This window comes from Amblyraja radiata, chromosome 13, assembly GCF_010909765.2.
Source record: "Amblyraja radiata isolate CabotCenter1 chromosome 13, sAmbRad1.1.pri, whole genome shotgun sequence".
Taxonomy (NCBI): domain Eukaryota; kingdom Metazoa; phylum Chordata; class Chondrichthyes; order Rajiformes; family Rajidae; genus Amblyraja; species Amblyraja radiata.
This window is the reverse complement of record NC_045968.1, coordinates 60,109,355-60,133,690: the sequence shown is the minus strand read 5'-3', so window position 1 is coordinate 60,133,690 and position 24,336 is coordinate 60,109,355. Positions and strand designations below refer to the sequence as shown.

The 24,336-nt window shown below is 45.4% G+C and overlaps 1 protein-coding gene across 2 annotated transcripts in view; it reads right to left on the bottom strand.

Annotated features, from left to right (window-relative positions):
* Positions 1-24,336, bottom strand: part of clcn2 (chloride voltage-gated channel 2) — a 462,683-nt gene that overhangs the window by 66,202 nt on the left and 372,145 nt on the right. For both annotated transcript variants that reach the window (XM_033032183.1, XM_033032184.1), the window contains exons 17-18: positions 15,652-15,842; positions 9,739-9,841 (exon numbers count right to left, since the gene is read on the bottom strand). In XM_033032183.1, coding sequence (XP_032888074.1) covers positions 9,739-9,841; positions 15,652-15,842 — 294 coding nt within the window. The remainder of the gene's footprint in view (positions 1-9,738; positions 9,842-15,651; positions 15,843-24,336) is intronic.

The following is a 24,336-nucleotide window of genomic DNA, read 5'->3' as shown; positions in this document are numbered from 1 at the left end:
AAGTCAGGCAGGGAAAGGTGAAGGAATATGAGGATGTTGTGGTGGTGGGCTCATCAATGGGATGTGGAGTTGGGGGAGCAGTATTGTCTGAAGGATAATAATGTACTGATTCTGCAGTTGTCTCAGCCTGGCACAGTGCTGCAAAGACCATATTGTCTCAGCAGCACCCAACAACGGCCACTCCCATCCAACATTGTCCAAATGCTCCTCGAATTGCCTGAAAGGAACAAGGCATATGGAATCACACCACCCCTCGTATCCCAAAGTGCATCAGGATTGGACGGTATCCAATGGTCACACGTAAGCTGTCAAGTTTCTAGGCTGGTACAAAATGACCCAAGAATGGTTTTTACGTTTCACTTAGGAAGCAAGAGGTTTGTGAGTTGCATGCATCTGAAAATAAATTGGTAGGTATTGGGAAATGACAGGGTTAACACAGTGTCTTTGTACTGAATTTGTTCTGATACTTCTCTAACCTCTTGCCCCATCCCAGGTGAGTTTGCTTCAACAGGGATGTGCTGCTTTCTTTCTGTACATTCAAAACATTTAATTTATTCTCCAATCTCCAGTCAGAAATGGGAAGGATTTCTGTTGTTGCCTTACAGCACCAGAGACCCGGCTTCGATCCCGACTACAGGTGCTGTAAGTTTGTATGTTCTCTCTAGGACCGCATGGCTTTCCTCCGACACTCCATAGATGTGCAGGTTTGTAGGTTAATTGGCTTCTGTAAATTGTCTCCAGTGTGTAAGATAGCACCAATGTGAACGGGTGATCGCTGCTTGGAGTGGACACGGTGGGACTGCTTCCACAATGCATCGCTAAACTAAACAGATATATGCCATGACAAGCTTGCACTTAATATTGAAAACAATAATCATCCAGTGGCTAGAAACAAAGAATGGCAGATGTTGGTTTATACACACAAGGACACAAAGTACTGGTCTGATTAAGGGTCTTCACTCGAAACGTCATCTAACCATGTTCTCCAGAGATGCTGACTGACCCGCTGAGTTACTCCAGCACTTTGTGTCCTTTTATAAATTATCCAGTTGGATTCTTTGTAAAAGATGGAAGTGACAGTGATTGCACCAGGGCAACATGCAACTTTGCAGCCACCATCTCTGATCGATTTAGTTCCAAATCTCCGTTGTACTACTGTGAGCAGTCATCAAGAAAATCCAAGATACTTTCCAGAGAGCTGAGGAAACTGATTCATTGTTTTGCTACCCTTTCATATTCCCAACTGGCTGGCTCAGATTAATAAAGTTTGCTACAGATTTACAGCCATCTGATCTCTTAGCAATAACCACTACAGGACATGTGTCAAAGAATAGTAAGATTAAACGAGAACTTACCAGTTTGAAGTTTGATCGTTATTTTATGAGGAGTTACGATGAGGGATTACGTGAAGAACCCCGCCACGACGCATGCGTGTCATTCTTCAAAGCAGCGGTGTGAAATCACAGATAACTGTAATGACTAAACATAGTAAGATTAGAGAAGAGATACCAGTTAAGTATATGATCAAAGGTGGGAGCGGAGGGCACGTAATCCCTCATCGTAACTCCTCATAAAATACAGATCAAACTTCAAACTGGTAAGTTCTCGTTTAATCTTACTATTTTACTTCGGAGTCACGTGAGTGACTACGTGAAGATTTTAAAGCTCTGTGATTTCATGCCGTGGAAACGAGTCCATGCATCACGTCTGCCTTGTTGACTGTAGGAGGAATTGTGTTAACATAATTTGGACATGAATTCGACATTGAAATCATAAAATTTATTAACACAAATTTATAACCCCTTTTTATGGGTTTAAATTAATTTACAGAACTTAAATTTGTTTCTGCAAACGTTCCAGGTTTCATTACTGGTTTATTGTAAAATAATTGGAATGTTTTTTCCCCCAGACCATCCTGCTGCCTTGAGGATTTGGTCCATTGGTACATCCAACTGTATCGCTGCCGATGTAGCTGCAGCCCTGGTGGAATGAGATTTTAAAATATTAGTATCCACCCCAGCCTGTGTTAACACCTGTTTCAGCCATCTTGAGATGGTCTGGACCGTCACTCTTTTGTGTGGTTGCTAGTGGCTGACCAAAAAGTGCCTTCTCATTGCCTCTTAGGATTTTCGTTTTCTCCATGTATAACGACAGATGTCTTATTATACACAGACGGTCATCTGCTTGGGTATGACCTAAATTGTATATTGAGGCCTGCTGATCCCTGTCTGTTCTACTTACTAACTCATAGATATGAAACGTAATATTTTCTGTTGAGGAAGTCATGTTGTCCAGTCTTAGTTTATGCAGTGACTGTACCCTCTGTGCCGTGACCAATGCCATTAGCATGACTGTTTTTAATGTCAGTCTGTGTAGGGACAGAGCTGTTGCTGGAGACCAATTCCTGAGCATCTTCAGGATAATACTTACATCCCATATTTGTGAGTACCTGGTTCTTGGGGGATTGGTATTAAAAATTCCCCTCATAAGTTTTGTTACCAGTGGGTGAGTCCCAACAGACTAACGCTCTGTCCCCTGCCATAGGTAAATCGATAGGGCACTTCTGGCGCAGTTGATGGCACTGTAACTGAGCCCCTCATCATAGTGGAGGCCTGCCAGATATTCCAGAACAGACGGGATGTTCATGTCTCTGTAGGTGATGTTGTTTTTATGGCAGTGCATCGCCCACTTCCTGATATAGACCAGATACTGTTTTTTGGTTGACCGTCTTTGGGCCGCCGAGATCATGTTCACTGTTCGGTCCGTCAGTCCCAGTTGTAGTAGAGGTGTTTTTAAAACTCTACAAATTAATAAGTTCAAATGTTTATGGCATGGCTGGCTATCCCTTGTTATGGGATGTAGCAATAAATCTGGTCTATGTGGGATGGTGATACATGGTTCTAATACCATGTTTAATACCACTGGGAACCATGGTTGAGTAGGCCAATCGGGTACTACCAATACCAGACGCAGAGTCTTGTTGTATTTTCCTTAATACCCGACTGATGAGGCAGGAAAGGAGGGAATGCGTAAATAAACAATTTCCCCCCCAATGCAGCGAAAATGCATCTGTCGCCGCTGCCCCAGGGTCTGGTTCCCATGAAACATAATTTGATAACTGGTGGTTAAGTCTGGATGCGAATAGATCGATATCTGGTGTTCCATATTTTGCTGTAATATCAGCAAATACTTTTTTATTCAACATCCATTCGGTGTTTTCATTAAATTTGTGTGACCTGGTGTCTGCCACTAAATTTAGTCTTCCTGGTAGGTAAGTGGCTGATATCCAAATATTTCTCTGGATACACCATTGCCAAATTGTATTAGCCAGATTGTCACATGATGTCGATTTGTTTCCACCCATGTGGTTAATGTATGCTACCACGGTGGTATTGTCTATCTGTAGTCTAACATGCTGGTGATATGACCCAGTACAATATGACTTTAGGCCATGGAATGCACCCAACATTTCCAGGTAGTTTATGCCCAGTGTGAGTAATAATGATGCCTCCTGAGCAGTCCATCTACCTCCACAGCTGGTGATGGTATTGGTGGCTCCCCACCCAAATGCACTGGCATCAGTTTGTAGTACCATGGAAAGGTTACTGACAATGATTAGATTGGAACAAAGCCAGATGTTATCTATCCACCATTTTATTCCATTTTAGCTTGATTGGTAGTTTCATAGGTCTGTCAAAGTGACCTGCATTAATTTAGAGTGCTTGTATTTTTGCTCTCTGTAAGTTTTGGTAATGTAGAGGTCTAAATTGTGTGGCTGGAAAGGCAGCCACCATTTGCCAATTACTTGTGCTACCAATCTGATGGATGGTTTGCTGATGTTAATGAGGTTTTGCAAGCCTCTATTAAATCTCTAGCCTTTCCCTTAGGCAGAGTCACCGACATGTGAACTGAGTCAATGGTGAAACCCCCAAATAGTCCATAGTAGTGGAAGGCGTTAGTTTAGATTTAACTGGATGGATAATAAATCCCAGTTTTTCAAATAACTGTTTTGTGGCTGTTACAGTTTGTTTGGCCAATTCCAAAGTTTTGCCCACAATGAGTATGTCATCTAGATATGCCATGACCATGTGTTTCTGTTTCCGTAGAAACGCTAGGGCTGGTTTCAAAATTTTCGTGAGCAGCCTGGGGCTGATGACCCATTTGGCAGCGCTTTATACTGCCAGAGTTGCCCATCCAGTTGAATTTTAAGTAACATCTGTGGTCACCTCGTATAGGCACTGAATAGTAAGCATCTTTTAAATCGATGCTGGCCATGAAGTAACCTTTGGAAATCAATTGTTTAGCAGTAACAAAGGTATCGGCATTCGGTAGGGGGTGCTGCACTGGCAGCAGCCTGTCGGCAGCGTGTCCGTCTTGTTTCAACTTTTTTTTTTTTTTTTAGTATGTTTAAAAGTGTGTTTTTAATGTTTCTTTGTGTGTTATGTGTGGGGGGTGGTGTGGGGGGGGTAAGGGGGAAACCGTTTTGGCCGCCTCTTCCATGGAGAGGCGACTTTTTCAGGTCACCTCCCCCATGGCCTAACAGCATGGATCGGCGCCGACTTTCCCGGAGACGCACCCGGAGCTTCAGCGGCGGGCGCAGCGTGGACTCTCGGAGCGGAGCGGGTGAGACCTCGCTGGAGGGGAGCGCTCCGTTATGCTGGCTCGCGGCAGCCGGCAGCCGGCAGCCTGAAGCCGCGGTCTGCAGAACTCCAGCTGGTGCGGCGTCTACAGCCCGGGATCCCTCGTGGAGGACCCGGGGGAAGAAGCTTCCACTGCCGGCCCGCGGCCGTCTTCTACCGCGGGTGCGGCATGGACTTATCATCTCCCCTGGAGGGGAGCTTCGACCGCCGGCCCTGCAGACTGCGGTGCTTCCGGCTGCGGCACGGCAGGTACTTTAAAACTTTGACCGCCGGCCTGCGGCCTACACCAGCCTGAAGCCGCGGTCTCTGGTTGGGAAGAGCCGATCCTGGACTCACCTTGACTTTGACTTTGTCCCTTACCATCTGGACGCCCGCAGCAACGGCTGTGGAGGGTGGTGGTCCCGACCACGGGGGGAAATGGAGGAGGACTGGCAAAGCTCTGTGCCTTCCACCACAGTGATGAATGCTGTGGTGGATGTTTGTGTAAAATTTTTATTGTGGTTGTGTTCTTTATTATTGTACCGCTGCTGGCAACCCAAATACCACCGACCTTGGTTGTGTGGCAATTAAATTATTTCAAAATTATTTCAATCCATTTTGTCAGATCTATGGTGATGCAACAACCACCATCTTTTTTGTTTTTGATAAATATATTGGACACGAATTCTAATGGTTCGTGTTGAGTTTTCTCAATTACACCTTTTATGTAAAGCCGCTCCAGTTCAGCTTGCGCTTTTGATTTTTCTTTATCAGAAGGCACGAACATTCGGTTCGGGATATGTTGAACTGGAGGGCTGTACTTGTGTATAAACTCTATTGTATATCCCTGGATACTGCTTAAGATGTAAGTATCGGTTGTTAACATGCTCCATGCATTCAGAAAAGAGTGTAGTCTTCCCCCAACCTCCATGCTCTCTGTATTTTGTAGGGAACCAGACCCACCTACCTCCATAGTTACCAGTGGCAGGTTTACTTCTTTTTGTAGGTTCTTCGCTGCTGTTGTTGCGCTGGTGTCTGGATTTTCGGTTTGGTTGGCGTTGGAGGTCCCCGCATCTTCCAAGAAGGCCGGCCTGGGCCATGGCCTAAAAAGACTCATGTTTTGAATACCGGGCCTTCGAGCTTTCACCAGTTCTGCTGGTGGGTGCGTAGGGGTGCTGTCTTTGGCTGTAGTGTTTGTTGGAGTCCATTTTATTAGTCCAGTAGGTTCTTTTGTTCCTGCACCCCTTGCACACTTGTCTTTCCTTCTGCGGACCCCTCTTCCAGGTTAGCCCAGAACTGACCCGCAGTGCTCCCCTCTGATGAGGTAGAAGCACTGTGCAGCCCTTCAAGAGGTACTGCTGTGGGTTTATCATAGGGCCCACAGTGACCCGACTACATCTCCCGGAGTCTGTCACATTGGAGCAAATGCTCCACACACTGCTCCATCCGGCTCCAGCGCTCTCGGTCGTTGGCCGCCCGCGGTTGTTCAAAGTCGGACTCCTCTGAGTCCACGACCTTGTTTGTTTTTGTGTCTAGCCTTTCCGCCCGGCTGCGTGGATCTGGCCGGTGCGGAGGCGACATCGGGCACAGCTGATCCCACTATCGGTGATCCGAGTGCCGCTGGCTGCTGCTGGCTGCCCGCTGCTCCGCGGTCCTCCCTCACCAGCTTTGTCCTTATTGCCGTGGAGTGGATCTGGCCGGTGCGGAGGCGACATCGGGCACAGCTGATCCCATCTAGCCCACCAGCTTTGTCGCAGCCCGTTGGTTTCTCCACCTGTAATTAGCATGGTAAAAACACAAAAAGACCGCAGCTCTTACCTGCAGGTCCAAGTTAAAATTGTCGCTACGGGGGAACGTCGTTCCACCCCGCCTCCTGCCGTTTCGACTTGTCAAAGTCGACGGCCCCATTTGAATAGTCTCCCGCCCGGCCGTGGTGTTCTGGTCGGCGCGGGACCAAAAGTCGGCACAGCTGATCCCTTACGGGGCTTGTGCCTTCAGCTGCTGCTGGCTCCCGCAACTTCGCGGTCCTCCCCAGCCAGCTTTACTCGCAGCACTTGTGGACACTATTTTGTCCAGCTTCCCCCGTGTAAAAACAGCGCGGGGACAAAAACTACCACAGAGTAAATCACTTACCTGCAGGTCGCGGTTTCAAACTTACCGCTGCGGGGGACACTCCACCCCGCCTGTCGTTTCGCAAGTGTGAAGCGATATGACACGCATGCGTCGTGGCGGGGTTCTTCACGTAGTCACTCACGTGACTCCGAAGTAAAATACAAACATAAATCACACAAAAGTGAATCGCACATTACATGTGTGACCAGGGCAGTGATAGAGCTACTGCCTTACAGCACCAGAGACCCGGGTTTGATCCTGACGATGGGTGCTGTCTGTACGGAGTTTGTACGTTCTCTCCGTGACCTGCATGGGTTTTCTCCGAGTTCTTTGGTTTCCTCCCACACTCCAAGGACGTACAGATGTAAATTTCCCACTGTCCCGTTTATATCAATGGGTCAATGGTAGAGAGGGTCAAGAGCTTGAAATTCCTGGGCGTGCATATTTCTGAAGATCTTTCCTGGTCCGAGAACACTGATGCAATTATAAAGAAAGCACATCAGCGCCTCTACTTCCTGAGAAGATTACGGAGAGTCGGTATGTCAAGAAGGACTCTCTCTAACTTCTACAGGTGCACAGTAGAGAGCATGCTGACCGGTTGCATCGTGGCTTGGTTCGGCAACTTGAGCGCCCTGGGACGGAAAAAAAACCCAAAAGTAGTAAACACTGCCCAGTCCATCATCGGCTCTGACCTCCCTACCATCGAGGAGATCTATCGCAGTTGCTGCCTCAAAAAGACTGCCAGCATCATCAAGGACCCACCCCATCCTGGCCACACACTCATCTCCTCACTACCGTCAGGTAGAAGATACAGGAGCCCGAGGACTCCAACGTCCAGGTTCAGAAATAGCTCCTTCCTTCTAGCAGTCATCAGGCTATTAAACTCGACTCAAACAAAACTCTGGACATTAATAGCCCATTATCTGTTTATTTGCACCTTATCAGTTTATTTATTCATGTGTGTATATATTTATATAATGGTATATGGACACACTGATCTGTTCTGTATTCATGCCTACTATATGCTGTTGTGCTGAAGCAAAGCAAGAATTTCATTGTCCTATCTGGGACACATGACAATAAACTCTCTTGAATCTAGTATGTGTAGGATAGTGTAAATGTGCGGGGATCGCTGGTTGGTGTGGACTCAGTGGGCCGAAGAGCCTGTTTCTGCACTGTATCTCTGAACATCTACTAATATCACTCAGATGATGTGAGCTTTTTCATATATTGATCCAATGATAAATATTATATGAAATATTATAAGATTTCATATATCAATTCAAAGACTTACATATATCACATTATTTTAAACCAATATTGAATTTATTAAAATATATATATATATTTTATCAACTTTTATCAACAATCATTGTTCCTAGGCTTTGGAAGACCCAATTTAGAAAATCTAATGTTCCACCAATTCACCCAGACTTTGGTCCTGCACTTGATCCTCTCAAACAAGAAACAATACAGAGATCTTCCATCTTCGAAAAAGCAAATGCTCCAGGTAGGATCGAATGTTATAAACTCTGATAACTACCTCTAGTTAGTGCACACATTTTAATATTATCCAGAGGCTTATTTTCTTGCTGATTAGCAGATCATCTTGCCCCATCATAAGACAATGTTTATGGCTTTTCCCTCATCAAACCTTTTTTAGTTACTTCCTCAAAAAACTCAAATTCGTGAGACACGATCTCCCACGTACAAAACCATGCAGATTCCCTAATTAGCCACTGTTTATGCATTAGATAAACAGTGGCTAATTAGGGAATCTGCATGGTTTTGTACGTGGGATATCGTGTCTCACGAATTTTCTAATATATATAAACATATATATATAGTTTAGTGATACAGTGCAGAAACAGGCCCTTCGGTCCACCAGTCTGCGCCGACCAGCGATCCCCCCATATTAACACTATCCTACACACTAGGGACAATTTTTACATATACCAAGCCAATTAACCTACAAAACTGTATGTCTTTGGCGTGTGGGAGGAAACCGAAGACCTCGGATAAAACCCACGCGGTCACGGGGAGAACGTACAAACTCTGTACAGATCGTCGGGATAGAACCCGGGTCTCTGGCGCTGCAAACGCTGTAAGGCAGCAACTCTACCGCTGTGCCGGATAAGATATATATCTTATCCCTCTGTATACTCTCCAGTAACTTGCCTGCCACACAATTTACGTCATCAAGATCGTGTTGTAATCTTAGACACCTTCTCCACTTTACTGCCAGTTTTGGTGTCATCTCCAAATTTATTAACCATGCCAATGACATTCTCAATCAAATAGTCCATATAAATGACAAACAACAATGGACCCAACACCAATCCCTGCAACATATCGGCCTCCAATCTAAACAATAACCTTCCTCTACCAGTCTTTTAAAATGTCCTTATCTACAATTAAACTACGATATTAGCATGCTGTAGTTGTGCCAGTCTAAAACCTCCACCAGGAGTTGAGATTAATCACATTTTGACATGCTTTGGCTTAGTGATATTCATGAGAATTTTTGATACAAGAGCTGGTAGAAATTATTAGTAAAAGAGAAACAATTGCAGACATCATTATTTGAACAGATTGCACAAGTTTTCTGCATTGGCTTCCATGCAGTAGGTTTCAACGTGGTCAGATTTTTATTTTTATTCAAAGATATTCTGACATAAAATGACTTTTATAAATGTCCGAGATTACTGATTGTTGGGACTAGGAGAGAATATTCATGGGGGCACATCCAGTGGAATATACAGTAGGATTAAGAATGGGGTGGTCATATTCAATTAGAAAATCAAATCTCAGAATGTGACCTAGTTACACATTGATTCACATCATTTTCAATGTAACAAAGAAATCATCAGTTTGTGTCATTATTAACACACGTCCTCAAAGTACAAACATTTGGAAGCATCCAAACTCCTCCAGCAAATAAAGCTACATTTAGTTATCCGAGAACTTTATCGTTTCTATCTCTTATTCATCTGCCATTTATACATACCTGGCATATCATGTGCACTGCTTGGAACTCGTTTTAATGCTGGCTTCAGTGGCTTTTGTGATCCATTTCGACTTGGAGAAAATGATGGTTCCTCAGTCCCAATCTGAAGAGAAAAAAAGTGTTCAAAAAAGCACCAGTTATTGTCGTGTCATTTGAAACAACAATCCTGCAAATCCCGTGACCTAACGTAATGTTTAGCTTAGTTTAGAGATGCAGCGTGGAAACAGGCTCTTCAGCCCACTGAGTCCATGCCAACCAGCAATCATCCGTACACTAGTTCTATCCCACACATTAGGAATCATTTACAGAAGCCAATTTACAGAAACCCGCTTGTTTTAGGAATGTGGGGGGGAACCATAGCACCCAGAGAAAACTCACATGGTTACAGGGAGAACGTACAAACTCTGTTTAGTCAGCACCCGTAGTCGGGATTGAACCCTCGTCTCTGGCGACTCTATTGCTGCACAACTATGCCGACTAAACAATGTTTTCCAAATAATCCACATCTTCACTATTTTACTTACATACGACTGCAGCAAATTTATAAATTAAGTTTGAAGATTGTAAATAATATTTGAGTTATTTGGAAAGGAGTTTTATCTTTCAATTTACATTGAAGGCAGGATGTGATGATACCACCCATTGTTTAATCCAGGTGATTCAGGGATTCATTGACAAAAGGTGGTTACGATTTGCCATGTATACATTAAGTGACCAGATGGCCCACATCCTGCTGGGATTTAGTTCTAAACCATCCAGGTCTTGATATCGGCGAGACAAAGCGCAGGCTCTGCGATCGTTTCGCTGAACACCTCCAGTCAGTCTGCCTAAACCTACCTGATCTCATGGGTGCTAAACACTTTAACTCTCCCTCCCATTCCCACACTGATCATTCTGCCCTGGGCCTCCCTCATTATCAGAGTGAGGCCCAGTGCCAATTGGAGGAACAGCATCTCATATTTCGCTTGGGCAGCTTACACCCCAGCGGTATGAACATTGACTTCTCTAACTTAAAGTAACCCTTGCTTTCCCTCTCTCTCCATCCCTCCCCCACCCTAGTTCTCTGACCAGTCTGACTGTTCCCTTGATTACATTTTAGCTTCGTTGTCACTTTCCCCTACCTAACAATGATCAATTCTACATTTTATTTTCATCCCCTTTGATGTCACATTTTCACACCTCACCCTTCCATATCTCTGCGTTTCCCTCTCCCCTGATTCTCAGCCAGAAGAAGGGTCTCAACCTAAAATATCACCTATTCCTCCCCTCCAGAAATGCTGCATGTCCCACTCAGTTACTCCAGCATTTTGTGTCTATCTTCGATGTAAACTCGCATCTGCAGTTCCTTCCTACACAATCAGGTTTTGAACCTGGTGAAACTCAAAGACTTTGCAGTTAGGTCTTAAATGCATAGCAATAGGTTTTGGACACCTGCTCTTTTGATGGGGATAGTAGGATTTATGTCTTTATATTGATGACAGGACTTCAAGAAAAAATTTCAAGCAAACAGTCAACTAACCATCTTTTCCCCTGGCTATAGGATGCAATTCAAACTTGGAAGAGCTGGCTATCCTTTAAATATTGATTTTCTTCGAATGAATTTCATTGATCATTGACTGAACTGATAACACGAGTTTGCTAAAAAAGCTGTAGGATTGATTAAAAATATTGCCCATTTCATAAATGTATTCACAAATCTAAGAAGTTAACACCAAAACAGTGAAAATAACACCCATTGCTAAAGCTTTAAAATATTGCAGTGACATTAAACAGTGAAACAATAAAATACATCTTTCATGATTTACTAAAATCAATTTATGAACAATACAGTCAAGCAGAGATCCATGATGCAGAATTGTTGTTGCATTGCTAAAATTACACCTACACCTATCTCATTATATTCTACATGAATAATCTATATCTACACCCAATGGTATGAACACTGAATTTTCCAATTTCATGTTACCTGCTCCCCTTGCAGTCTTTTCTCTCTCCTTCTGTACACCCACACAACATGGCCCCGTCATCCAGTTTTGTTCTCCTTCATTAGCTGGTTCCATCTGCCTGATACTAGGTCTCCAATCTCTCCCCTCATCATCTCGTCCCAAAACGCCACCCATTCCTTCTTTCCAGAGATACTGCCTGACCCGCTGAGTTACCCCAGCAAATTGTGTCTATCTTTGGTGTAAACCAGCATCTGCAGTTCCTTCCTACACATTCCTCCCTTACCTGGTACCACTTGTCATCTTCTTTACTTATTAGATTCCTGCATCTGTATTCTCTTATGTCTGTACTTCCCAGCTTCCTGTCTCAAACTCCACCCTCGCATCCCTGCACCCCATTTTTTTCAACCCTAAATTACTCTAACATAACCCACTAATCCCACCCCTAAACCATCTCCCCTACATGTGTCCAGCTATGTGCGGACAGGACATCGGACATCGGAGGACGAGAAGCCGAAGCTAAGAAATGGAAGCCAAGATACCGAACGAACACAACTCCGAAAGGATACAAAGCCGAACGGATATCACGCTGAAAGGACAAGACGCAGAACGGACATGACGTCGAAGAGCCGACGAATGGACATGACGTCTCCGGGGACGGGATTTGTCCGAGACCTTGTCAGCGATTGGTCCGGACCCCCGCTTCCATCACATCACTGGCCGGAGGAGACAGGAGGGTGGAGGGGGGGGGGGGGGGGGGGGGGGGGGAGCTTGAGCTTGCATTAGAGCTGAGCAAACAGAGCTTGTGTTTGTAAAATAATGGCAGTGACTCCAAGCTGCTGCGACATCATGTCCATTCACCATCAGATTTTAAGCAGAAAAACAATCTGACGCCGAACAGACATGACGTCAAAAGCCTCTGTGGCAATCAAAGCAGCTTGGAGTCACTGCAACCAATTTACAAACACAAGCTGCCCGTCCCTCCCGTCTTCCCCTGGCCAGTGATGCACATCTCTGCCTCTGTGGCAATCACACAGCTTGGAGTCATTGCCACTATTTTACAAACAAAAACTCAAGCTCCCTCACCCCCCACCCTCCTGTCTCCCCGCGGCCAGTGGTGTGATGGACGTAGGGCGTCTAGACCAATCGCTGACCTTTGTCGATAATTGACAAGGCCTCGGACCAATCCCATCCCCGGAGACATCTTGTCCGTTCTGTGTCTTGTCCATTCAGCGTCGTGTCCATTCGGCTTCGTTTATTTTGCCTTCCAGGTAACGACATCTGTGGTGTCTTGTGACTCTATTCCGAGTTACCTTATTTTCTTTAAAAGTCATAAAATGTAATAAATATGGGAATGGTAGACAAAAGTGCTGGAGAAACTCAGCGGGTGAGGCAGCATCCATGGAGCGAAGGAATAGGCAACGTTTCGGACCGAAACCCCTCTTCAGACTGATGTGAGGGTGGGGTGGGGGGGGGAGAAGAAAGGAAGAGGTGGAGCCAGTGGGCTGAGGAAGAGCTGAGAAGGGGAGGAGAAAGTAGGGATTACCTGAAATTAGAGAAGTCAATGTTCATACCGCTGCGGTGCAAACTGCCCAAACGAAATATGAGGTGCTGCTCCTCCAATTTACGGTGGTCCTCACTCTGGCCATGGAGGAGGCCGAGGACAGAAAGGTCGGATTCGGAATGGGAGGGGGAGTTGAAGTGCTGAGCTACCAGGTTGGTTATTGCGAACCGAGCGGAGGTGTTGGACGAAGCGATCGCCAAGCCTACGCTTGGTCTCACCGATGTAGAGCAACTGACACCTAGAGCAGCGGATGCAATAGATGAGGTTGGAGGAGGTGCAGGTGAACCTCTGCCGCACCTGGAAGGACCGCTTGGGTCCTTGAATGGAGTCAAGGGGGGGGGGGGGGGGGGAAGGGGGAGGTAAAGCGACAAGTGTAGCATTTCTTGCGGTTGCAAGGGAAAGTACCCGGAGAGGGGGAGGTTCGGGTGGGAAGGGACGAATTGACCAGGGATCCAGCATCTACAGTTCCTTCTAAAACATAAATATGGGAATACTGAAATTATGTGCATTAGACCTGAGGAAATATGCCAATTAAAATGGTTTGCATCTTCTAGAATCTTATTTATTCTTTGTATACACTATCCTTATTTTCTTTTCAAGTAGAGTTCAGGGATTGTCACAGAGACCCAGTGAATTAAAAGGTAGTTCAAGAAACACAAAGACTTTCTGTAAAGAACATGGAAGAGAGTGTGCAGGAGAGTTTAAAAAGAGCATTGGAAAGGAAACCCGTAGAGTTGAAAATTACCAGGGAAACAGGGCTTGTGCAAGATTTAAACAAAGACATTCCAAACTATGTCACTGCAAGTTAAAACAGGCTTCTGGTTTAAACAAAGTTAAATTAACAACAGCTGTTCTGGTATCTAAAACAGTAGTGATTTGACACGGATTATATTTTAAATATGCTTATTTCTGTTAATTGAGCTAATCTCATGCAAGGCACTGTGTTACCCAGGCCACTCGGATAGCACCTTCCAATCCCACAGCCTCCTCTGTGAAAAAGACAAGGATACCAGTCAAATCGATTGCCACACCTCACAAGATATTAGTGGTTCCACTCCATGGCCAGAGTGAGGCCCACCATAACTTGGAAGAGCAGCACCTCTTATTTTGCTTGGGCGGTTTACACCCCAGCGGTATGAACATTGACTTCTCGAATTTCAGGTAGTCCCTGCTTTCTCCTCCCCTTCCCAGGTCCCTCTCAGCGCACTGTCTCCGCCTCTTCCTTTCTTCTTCCCCCCCCCCCCCCCCCCACACTCACATCAGTCTGAAGAGGGGTCTCGACCCGAAACGTCGCCTATTTCCTTCGCTCCATAGATGCTGCCTCACCCGCTGAGTTTCTCCAGCATTTTTGTCTACTTCTACCTGAGTGTCTACAGCATTTTTGTCTACTTTTCCAGCATCTGCAGTTCCTTCTTAAACAGTGGTTCCAAGTAGTTTAGTTTGGAGATACAGCGCGGAACAGGCCCTACGGCCCATCAAGTCCACACTGACCAGCGATCCCTGCACATTAACACTATCCTACACACACTAGGGCCAATTTACACTTATATCAAGCCAATTAACCTACAAATCTGTACATCTTTGGAGTGCGGGAGGAAACTAAAGATCTCAGAGAAAACCCACACAGGTCACAGGGGGAACATATAAACTCCGTACAGATCAAACACCGGTAGCCAGGTTCAAACCCGGGTCTCTGGTGTTGTAAGGCAGCAACTCTACCGCTGCACCACCATGCCGCCCCTGAAGGACTGAAACTTTCCACCCAATGGTACCAGGAATGTATCTTCATCAGTAGAAATGCAGGGATTGTCAAGGCCAGTGAAGTCTAGGCTAGCCAGCAATGCCCATATCCTGTAAATGATTAAAATATTAATGGGGCGCATTATCAACCTGGTGTGAAGGAAGAAACTGTTGGATGCAGGTTTAAACTGAAGATAGACACAAAATGCTGGAGTAACTCAGCAGGTCAGGCAGCATCTCTGGAGAGAAGGACTGGGTGACGTTTCAAGTCGAGACCCTTCTTCAGACTGAGAGTAACTCATCAGTCTGAAGAAGGGTTTCGGCCTGAAACGTTGCCTATTTCCTTCGCTCCATAGATGCTGCTGCACCCGCTCAGTTTCTCCAGCACTTTTGTCTACCTGAGAGTAACTCACGTCGGAGAGAGGAGGAGAACGTCTTTATCAACCTGGTACCTTGGTGCAAAGGAGACAGTGCTGCAGACACTAGATTCTTTATCGATTGCACAAAGGTCTCATACAATGGTGTCAGTTTACCACAGGATGATAGCCACCCTCAATTTCAATAGTAATTAGTAAATACAAATTAAACAGTTCATTTGATTTAATAAAGTTCAAGATAGTGGACTAGTGATTAGTATGTTTCCCTCCTGTGGGTCTAATTGCTCACCTCAAACCTGACTCCAGAATCATGTGCATCTTTGTTTCCTTCATCAATAATTCTGAGTGAGTCTGGATCCACCTTCTCCTCCGTCTGAGCTTTCTGTCGAAGGTAGTCCATTCTCCTTTGTCTGCTCAGTTGATTATTAATAAGGGCTTGCAGCTGATTCCTTTCAATGGAGCCCAGCAGGATCATGGAATCTAAGGGTGTAATCAGCCCAAGTTAAATACTCATAGATATCAAGTCAGTACTCAATGTAAACCAGAAATGCTGATATCCACCCATCAATTCACCACAATACTACTCTCTATAATATGAACCATCTACACTTGCTAGAGATAGACAATTACACGCACCTGAATTCATGCTTTCACATTTGCTTTGCTGACATAATCCAGAGGTCGGACAAAAAGAAAACAGAGGTCATTTTAATCAGCCATATAGTTCAGAGAGCTATAGAGTTATTACTAGTGTTGCCAACTTTCTCACTCCCAAATAAGGGCCAAAAGGTCAAAATAAGGGACAACTTCCCAAAGTAATTTGTTGACCGACTCGGCCGTGGCTGGGTGAATGATGAGTTGGCCCGGGTGCTGGACTGCACACAAAGCTGAGGGGTTTTGGCCCGGCCCGCGTGACGTTGCGCGCAAAGACCGGCACCCCATCCAACTCATGAACCAATGATCGGCCATGAGAAGGAGGAGTGGTGGTGTCGGCGGTAAGCAAAGGTCCAAAGGTCGGACAGCTGGCCGGGCTGCCAAGCTGGTCCTGCTGCTGCACTCCACGGGCTGCACTACATCGGGACGGGTGAGGCGGGGCTGAACGTGGTGCTCTGACCCAACAGTCCCCTCGACCCGAGTAGTAGCAGTCAAATATGGGACAAGGGTGGTCCCGTACAGGAAAAACCAATTTAGCCCTATATACGGGATGTCCCGACTAATATGGGACAGTTGGCAAACCTAGTTATTACATAAAGGTGAAAAGCTTTCATAGAATGTGCTTGCCTTCTACTGTAGTACAATGTTCAGAATGGAAAAACAGAATGCATTTTCAGGCACAGTAATACTCGTCAATAGTTATATGGTGCAGTTTTAAGATGACATGCTGGTTGGATAAACTGTACACTGCGTAATAATTAGTGTATACAACCCGTCATGGGAGATTGATAAGTCAGGAACACTTTTGCATTGCATAATGTACAGCGTTCAAAGGTGGCCATAGAACTGCGTAGGAAGAAACTGCAGATGCTGGTTTACAGCGAAGATAGACATAAAATGCTGGAGTAACTCAGCAGGACAGGCAGCATCTCTGGATAGAAGGAACTTGTCCATGCAAGAATGAAAAAGTACTGATGTTGGAAACATAAACTGGTGCAGTATTTCAAGAGAGTATGAATTGGAATCCTACTGTGGTAAAGGACATTTTAAATTACACTCACTCAAACAAATGATGTATGCCTATCATTTTGCATATCTCACACTAGCGACAAATGATGATTCTCAATTTGCTGAGTGTTAATTTTTGCCGATCCTCAATTTTTCGTCTGAATACTGAACCGTTGGAAAGCCAAATCAAGATGCCAGCACTGATCCGGGAAAGGAGGATGCAAAATGGACAATGTTGCAAACAAGGTATGTTGAAACAATCTGGTGCCTAACCCAGACAACTATTCGCTTACTAGCCACAGAAGCAGACCTACAATCACATATTAAATCCACACTTTTTAAATTTCTGCAGATACACTGTGAATGGCTCGATTGTAATCATGTACTGTCTGTCTCGCTGACTGGATAGCACGCAACAAAAGCTTTTCACTGTATCTCGGTACACATGACAATAAACTGTAATGGTACAAACTCGAAAAAGCAACAGGAAAGAAAAAGAAGGAAGGAAACTAGTCAGGAGTAGAAAAAATATTTCAAGGAATTTTATTTTAAGGAATAAAATTCCTTAAAATATTTTATCTCTGGTGTGAACCTATTCAAGTGAGTGGTGTTAAATTAATACACATTGGAACAGGATAAATAATTACAAAGGGAAAGAGAAATCAAAGATGGGATATACACTTTAATTTCACGGTGCATAAATAACCCTATGTCCTAAACATGTTGCAATCTTGTTTTCCCCCAAAATGGTGTACTTCACTCCACTCAAAGCTCCACTCAAGAAAGACCCAAAATGCTGGAGTAACTCAGTGGGATAGGCTACATCTCTGGATAGAAGGAATGGGTGACGTTTCGGGTCGGGTCTGAAGAAGGGACTCGACCTGAAACGTCACCCATTCCTTCTCTCCAGAGATGCTGCCCTGTCCCACTGAGTTACTCCAGCATTTTGTGTCTATCTTCGGTGTAAACCAACATCATTCCTTCCGACACAAATCTCCACCCAGTTTTGTAGTAATCAATGTTTACTTTCTAAAATATCTGCAGTATCTTTCTGGTTCCAAGTTTAACCTACTCTCTTAATCAACAAGTTAAGAATCTTACTGCGAACACTAATTCAGGAAGTGAAAAAACATTCAAATAAAAATCATATATACATTTTAACTTGGGTCAAAGCCCTTTTTATCTCACAGTAGGATAGTGTTAATGTGCGGGGATCATTGGTCGGTGCGGACTCGGTGGGACAAAGGTCCTGTTTCCACATGGTATTGGGGGTAGGGTACTGACGTGGATAGAAAATTGGTTGGCAGACAGGAAACAAAGAGTAGGGATTAACAGGTCCCTTTCAGAATGTCAGGCAATGACTAGTGGGATGCCGCAAGGCTCGGTGCTGGGACCGCAGCTATTTACAATATACATTAATGATTTAGATGAAGGGATTAAAAGTAACATTAGCAAATTTGCTGATGACACAAAGCTGGGTGGCAGTGTGAACTGTGATGAGGATGCTATGAGGATGCAGGGTAACCTGGACAGGTTGGGTGAGTGGGCAGATGCAGTTTAATGTGGATAGATGTGAGGTTATCCACTTTGGTGGCAAAAACAGGAAGGCAGATTATTATTTTAATGGTGTCAAATTGGAAAAAGGGGAAGTACAACAAGATCTGGGGGTCCTTGTTCATCAGTCACTGAAAGTAGGCATGCAGGTACATGATAGTATAGGAGCAAAAAGATCCTTCTGCAGTTGTACAGGGCCCCAGTGGGACCACACCTGGAGTATTGTGTGCAGTTTTGGTCTCCAAATTTGAGGAAAGACATTTTTGCTCTGTAGGAGTGCAGCGTAGGTTCATGAGGTTAATTCCTGGGATGGCAGGACTGTCATATTTTGATAGAATGGAGTGAGTGGGTTTGTATACACTGGAATTTAGAAGGATGAGAGGGAATCTTATTGAAACATATAAGTTTATTAAGGGATTGGACACGCTAGAGACAGGAAACATGTTCCCGATGTTGGGGGAGTCTAGAACCAGGGGCCACAGTTTAAGAATAAGGGGTAGGCCATTTAGAACGGAGACTAGGAAGAACTTTTTCACCCAGAGAGTTGTGAATCTGTGGAATTCTCTGCCTCAGAAGGCAGTGGAGGCCAATTCTCTGGATGCATCAAGAGAGAGTTAGATAGAGTTCTTAAAGATAGCGAAGTCAAGGGATATGGGGAGAAGTCAGGAACGGGGTATTCATTGTGGATGATCAGCCATAATCACAGTGAATGGCAGTGCTAGCTCGAAGGCCCGAATGGCCTACTCCTACACCTATTGTCTATTGTATTTCCAAACTGAATGGTACTTGGAGAGGACATTTGTGGGGAAACATCCAGTGAGGATGGATGGGTGGTATATAGGAATAAGAAGGGGCAATCACATTCATTGGATTGTACTCTAATCCCTCCAATAGTCAGCAAAAATTAGAGGAGCTAATATTTCGGGAGATTGTACAGTACGGTTGTAATAGAAGGGAGTTTAACTTCCCTAATATAGACTGGGATTGCAACAGTATGTCCAGGACGATTTTCTCAGGCAATATGTAGGTGATTCTACTGGAGATGGAGCAACACTCAACTTATAGTGTGATACAGTGTGGAAACAGGCCCTTCGGCCCAACTTGCCCACACCGGCCAACATGTCCCAGCTACACCAGTCCCATCTGCCCGCGTTTGGCCCATATCCGTCCAAACCTGTCCTGTCCATGTTTCTAAAACGTTCCTGACAAAACGTCTTCAGCGTGTGTGTGTGTGTGTGTGTGTGTGTGTATGAACGGAAAGAGCTCCAATTGGCATCCAGTGTTGAGTGGTACACCTCAGGGCACAGTACTTGGCCCACACCTATTTTTGCTTTACATAAATGACATCCATGAAAAAGTCGCAAGTACGACCAGACTTTTCACTGATGATTGTTTGCTGTACCGTCCAATTAAGTCAGCTGATGATGAAGATGCTCTCCAAAAGGATCTCAATACTATGGTTGAGTGGTCACAACAATGGGGCATGCAGTTCAACCCTTCCAAATGTGGAACCATGCATGTCACCAGAAAGAGGAATCCAGGCGAAACATCTTACAATATACTTGGTGCCACCCTTGAAGAATCCAAACAAACCAAGTATCTTGGCATCAAATTGCAGAATGATCTGCGTTGGAATGGTCAGACTCATCATGCAAAGGTGAAAGCAACAGGTGTCCTAAACTTTCTGAGGCGCAACTTTCATCATTGTTCAACTTCTGTCAAGGAGAAGCTATACTTCACCCTCATTAGACCTCATTTGGACTACGCAGTTGCAGCATGGGACCCATACACAAATAAAAACATTTCTTCCATCGAACGTGTCCAAAGACAGGCAGCTCGATTTGTTACTAACACCTATGAGAGAGAAGCGAGTGTCACCAAACTTCTGAATTCTCTGGGGTGGAACCCTCTCCAAGACAGACGTGAAGCTCACCGTTTGACCTGTTTTTACAAAATGTTAAATGGTCAGCTCGACATAGATTACAAGACCTACACCAAACCCAAACCAATTAGGAGCAGACCAGGGCATTCGATCCAATTTGTGATCCCAGCTACAAAGACAGATGTATACTGCAGTTCGTTCTTCCCCCGCACAATTAAAGCATGGAATAATCTCCACCCAACTATAGTTACCCAACCAGATGCAACTAAATTTAAAGTAGCTCTTTCTTCCCAATAACCCTTTCTGGCTTAAGCCCTCCCTTCACCATCTCCAGTTTAAATTCCATTTGGAATATTTTGGAGGACCAAGAAACCAAGAACCAAGATGGGATAGTCCCAGCCTCAACTACCTCCTCTGGCAGCTTGTTCCATACACCCACCACCCTTTGTGTGAAAACGCTGGAATTCAGAAGATTGAGGAGGGATCTTATAGAAACTTACAAAATTCTTAAGGGGTTGGACAGGCTAGATGCAGGAAGATTATTCCCGATGTTGGGGAAGTCCAGAACTAGGGGTCACAGTTTAAGGATAAGAGGGAAGTCTTTTAGGACCGAGATGAGAAAATCATTTTTTACACAGAGAGTGGTGAATCTCTGGAATTCTCTGCCACAGAAGGTAGTTGAGGCCAGTTCATTGGCTATATTTAAGAGGGAGTTAGATGTGGCCCTTGTGGCTAAAGGGATCAGGGGGTATGGAGAGAAGGCAGGGATGGGATACTGAGTTGGATGATCAGCCATGATCATATTGAATGGCGGTGCAGGCTCGAAGGGCCGAATGGCCTACTCCTGCACCTATTTTCTATGTTTCTATGTATCTATGTTTCTATGTTACCCCTCAGATTCCTATGAAATCTTTTCTCCTTCACCTTAAACCTATGTCCTCTGGTCCACAATTCACCTACTCTGGGGCAAGAGACTCTGTATGTCATGGATCAAGCAATGTTTAAATTTCTTCTTCCACGTAAGAAATTGGCAGGTTCCGTATTTAAACATGTGGACTGGGATTTGATGAAGATTGTTTGGCTTTCAAAACTAATACAAAGATGCTCTTGGTCCACAACAGACCAGTTTAGACATTTATGTTTCTTCAGGCTGCATAAGTCACTCTCCTCCTGTGACTTGACCTCTTGCTAATGTTTTATGTTTTCATATCAGTTTGTGGCCATCAACTACGTGAAGTTTCAGAAAGTCTACGAGATCATGGCTACATCTCGCCTGCTATGGATGGCCAGTCTACAAGTGGAATGGAGCTGCTGTTTAGATGCTAGAATCATACAGAATTTATTGTCTGGGTTGCACAATCGGGAGCTTTCTAATTCCCATGTTCTCTCCACCCCACTATCTGATCAGACAAGCAATTCTGATTCTGGATTAAATCAGGGGTTTAGCACATCAGCTTTTTAAAGGGCCTGTCCCACAAGCATGCGACTGCATGCGGCAAGTGCGACCAAACCGGAAGCGGAGGCCGCGCGGGGATCGCGCTGAGGTCGAGTGATCCCCGTAAAGGGCGTGTCCCACGAGCATGCGACTGGATGCGGCAAGAGCGACCAAACCAGAAGCGGGGGCCGCGCGGAGGTCGAGTGAGTGACATGAAGTTCGAGCGAAGTCCGCGGGAAGTTCGCGCGTGACGTACGGCATCAAGACGGTGTGTACGGCCTCAATGCGTCTGCGGGCCGGCAGGCTGTTGCCGCGCAGAATTTTTGAACACTGTCAGTTTTCCGGAGCCCCGCGCGATGTTGGGACTAGCTCCGCACAACTCCATACGGCTCCGGCGATCGAAGTGGGACCGGCCCCGCGAGGCCGTACGACTCAAGCAACCACGTTAGGTCGCGCTTGCCGCTCGTGGGACAGGCCCTTAAATTAATGCCAGAGGCACTATGCTGTATTAATCTGGTGTATATAATCTGGTAGCAAAACAATACACTTTTAAGAAGGGTCTCGACCTAAAACGTGGAATGGTTCAAGTTCAAGTGAGTTTATTGTCATGTGTCCCTGTATAGGACAATGACATTCTTGCTTTGCTTACGCACACAGAAAATAGTAGGCATTTACTACAAAACAGATAAATGTGTCCATATACCATGATATAAATATATACACACATGAATAAATAAACTGATAAAGTGCAAATAGCAGAAAGTGGTTATTAATAATCAGAGTTTTGTCCGAGCCAGGTTTAATAGCCTGATGGCAGTGGGGAAGTAGCTATTCCTGAACCTGGTTGTTGCAGTCTTCAGACTCCTGTACCTTCTACCTGAAGGTAGCAGGGAGATGAGTGTGTGGCCAGGATGGTGTGGGTCTTTGATGATACTGCCAACCTTTTTGAGGCAGCGACTGCGATGAATCCCCTTGATGGAAGGAAGGTCAGAGCTGATGATGGACTGGGCAGTGTTTACTACTTTTTGTAGCCTTTTCCTCTCCAGGGCGCTCAAATTGCCGAACCAAGCCACGATGCAACCGGTCAGCATGCTCTCGACTGTGCACCTGTAGAAGTTAGAGAGAGTCTTCCTTGACAAACCGACTCTCCGTAATCTTCTCAGGAAGTAGAGGCGCTGATGAGCTTTTTTGATAATTGCGTTAGTGTTCTCGGACCAGGAAAGATCTTCAGAGATGTGCACGCCCAGGAATTTGAAGTTCTTGACCCTTTCAACCATCGACCCGTTGATATAAATGGGGCTGTGGGTCCCCCTCCTACTCCTTCCAAAGTCCACAATCAGTTCCTTGGTTTTGCTGGTGTTGAGGGCCAGGTTATTGCGCTGGCACCATATGGACAGTTGCTCGATCTCCCTTCTATATTCTGACTCATCCCCATCAGTGATACGCCCCACAATAGTGGTGTCGTCAGCGAACTTGATGATGGAGCTCGCACTGTGGTTCGCTACGCAGTCATGGGTATAGAGTGAGTACAGCAGGGGGCTGAGCACGCAGCCTTGAGGTGCTCCCGTGCTGATTGTTATCGAGGCTGACACATTTCCACCCATACGAACAGACTGTGGTCTGTGGATGAGGGTCGAGGATCCAGTTGCAGAGGGATGCGCAGAGACTCAGTTCTGCGAGTTTGGTAACCAGTTTGGAGGGGATGATTGTGTTGAATGCCGAGCTGTAATCAATGAATAACAGCCTGACATATGAGTTTTTGTTGTCCAAGTGGTCCAGTGCGGAGTGGAGGGCCAGCGAGATCGCATCCACCGTTGATCTGTTGTGGCGGTAAGCGAACTGCAGTGGGTCCAGGTTTTTGTCGAGGTAGGAGTTGATTTGCTCCATGATCAGCCTCTCAAAGCACTTCATCACCACCGGCGTTAGTGCCACTGGTCGATAGTCATTGAGGCACGTCACCTTACTCTTCTTGGGCACCCGTATAATTGATGCCCTTTTAAAGCAGGTGGGGACCTCAGACCTCAGAAGTGAGAGGTTGAAAATGTCTGTAAAAACTCCCGCCAGTTGGTCCACACAGGTTTTTAGAACACGACCGGGTATACCATCAGGACCAGGTGCTTTTCGGGGGTTCACCCCTCTGAAGGATTTCCTGACGTCGGCCTCTGTGACTGAGGCTGAAATGCCATCACAGCGAATGGGGGATCGGGAAGGCACATCAGTATTCTCCCTGTCAAAGCGTGCGTGAAACGCATTGAGCTCGTCAGGGAGTGATGCTACGCCGGCATTCGAGCTGCCTCCTGGTTTTGCCTTGTAGGAGGTGATTGCATTCAGGCCCCGCCACAGCTGCCGAACATCTGTCTCATCCTCCAGTTTGGAGCAGAAGTCCCTTTTGGCCTTTTTGATGGCCTTACCAAGGTCGTATCTGGACTTCATGTAGGCCA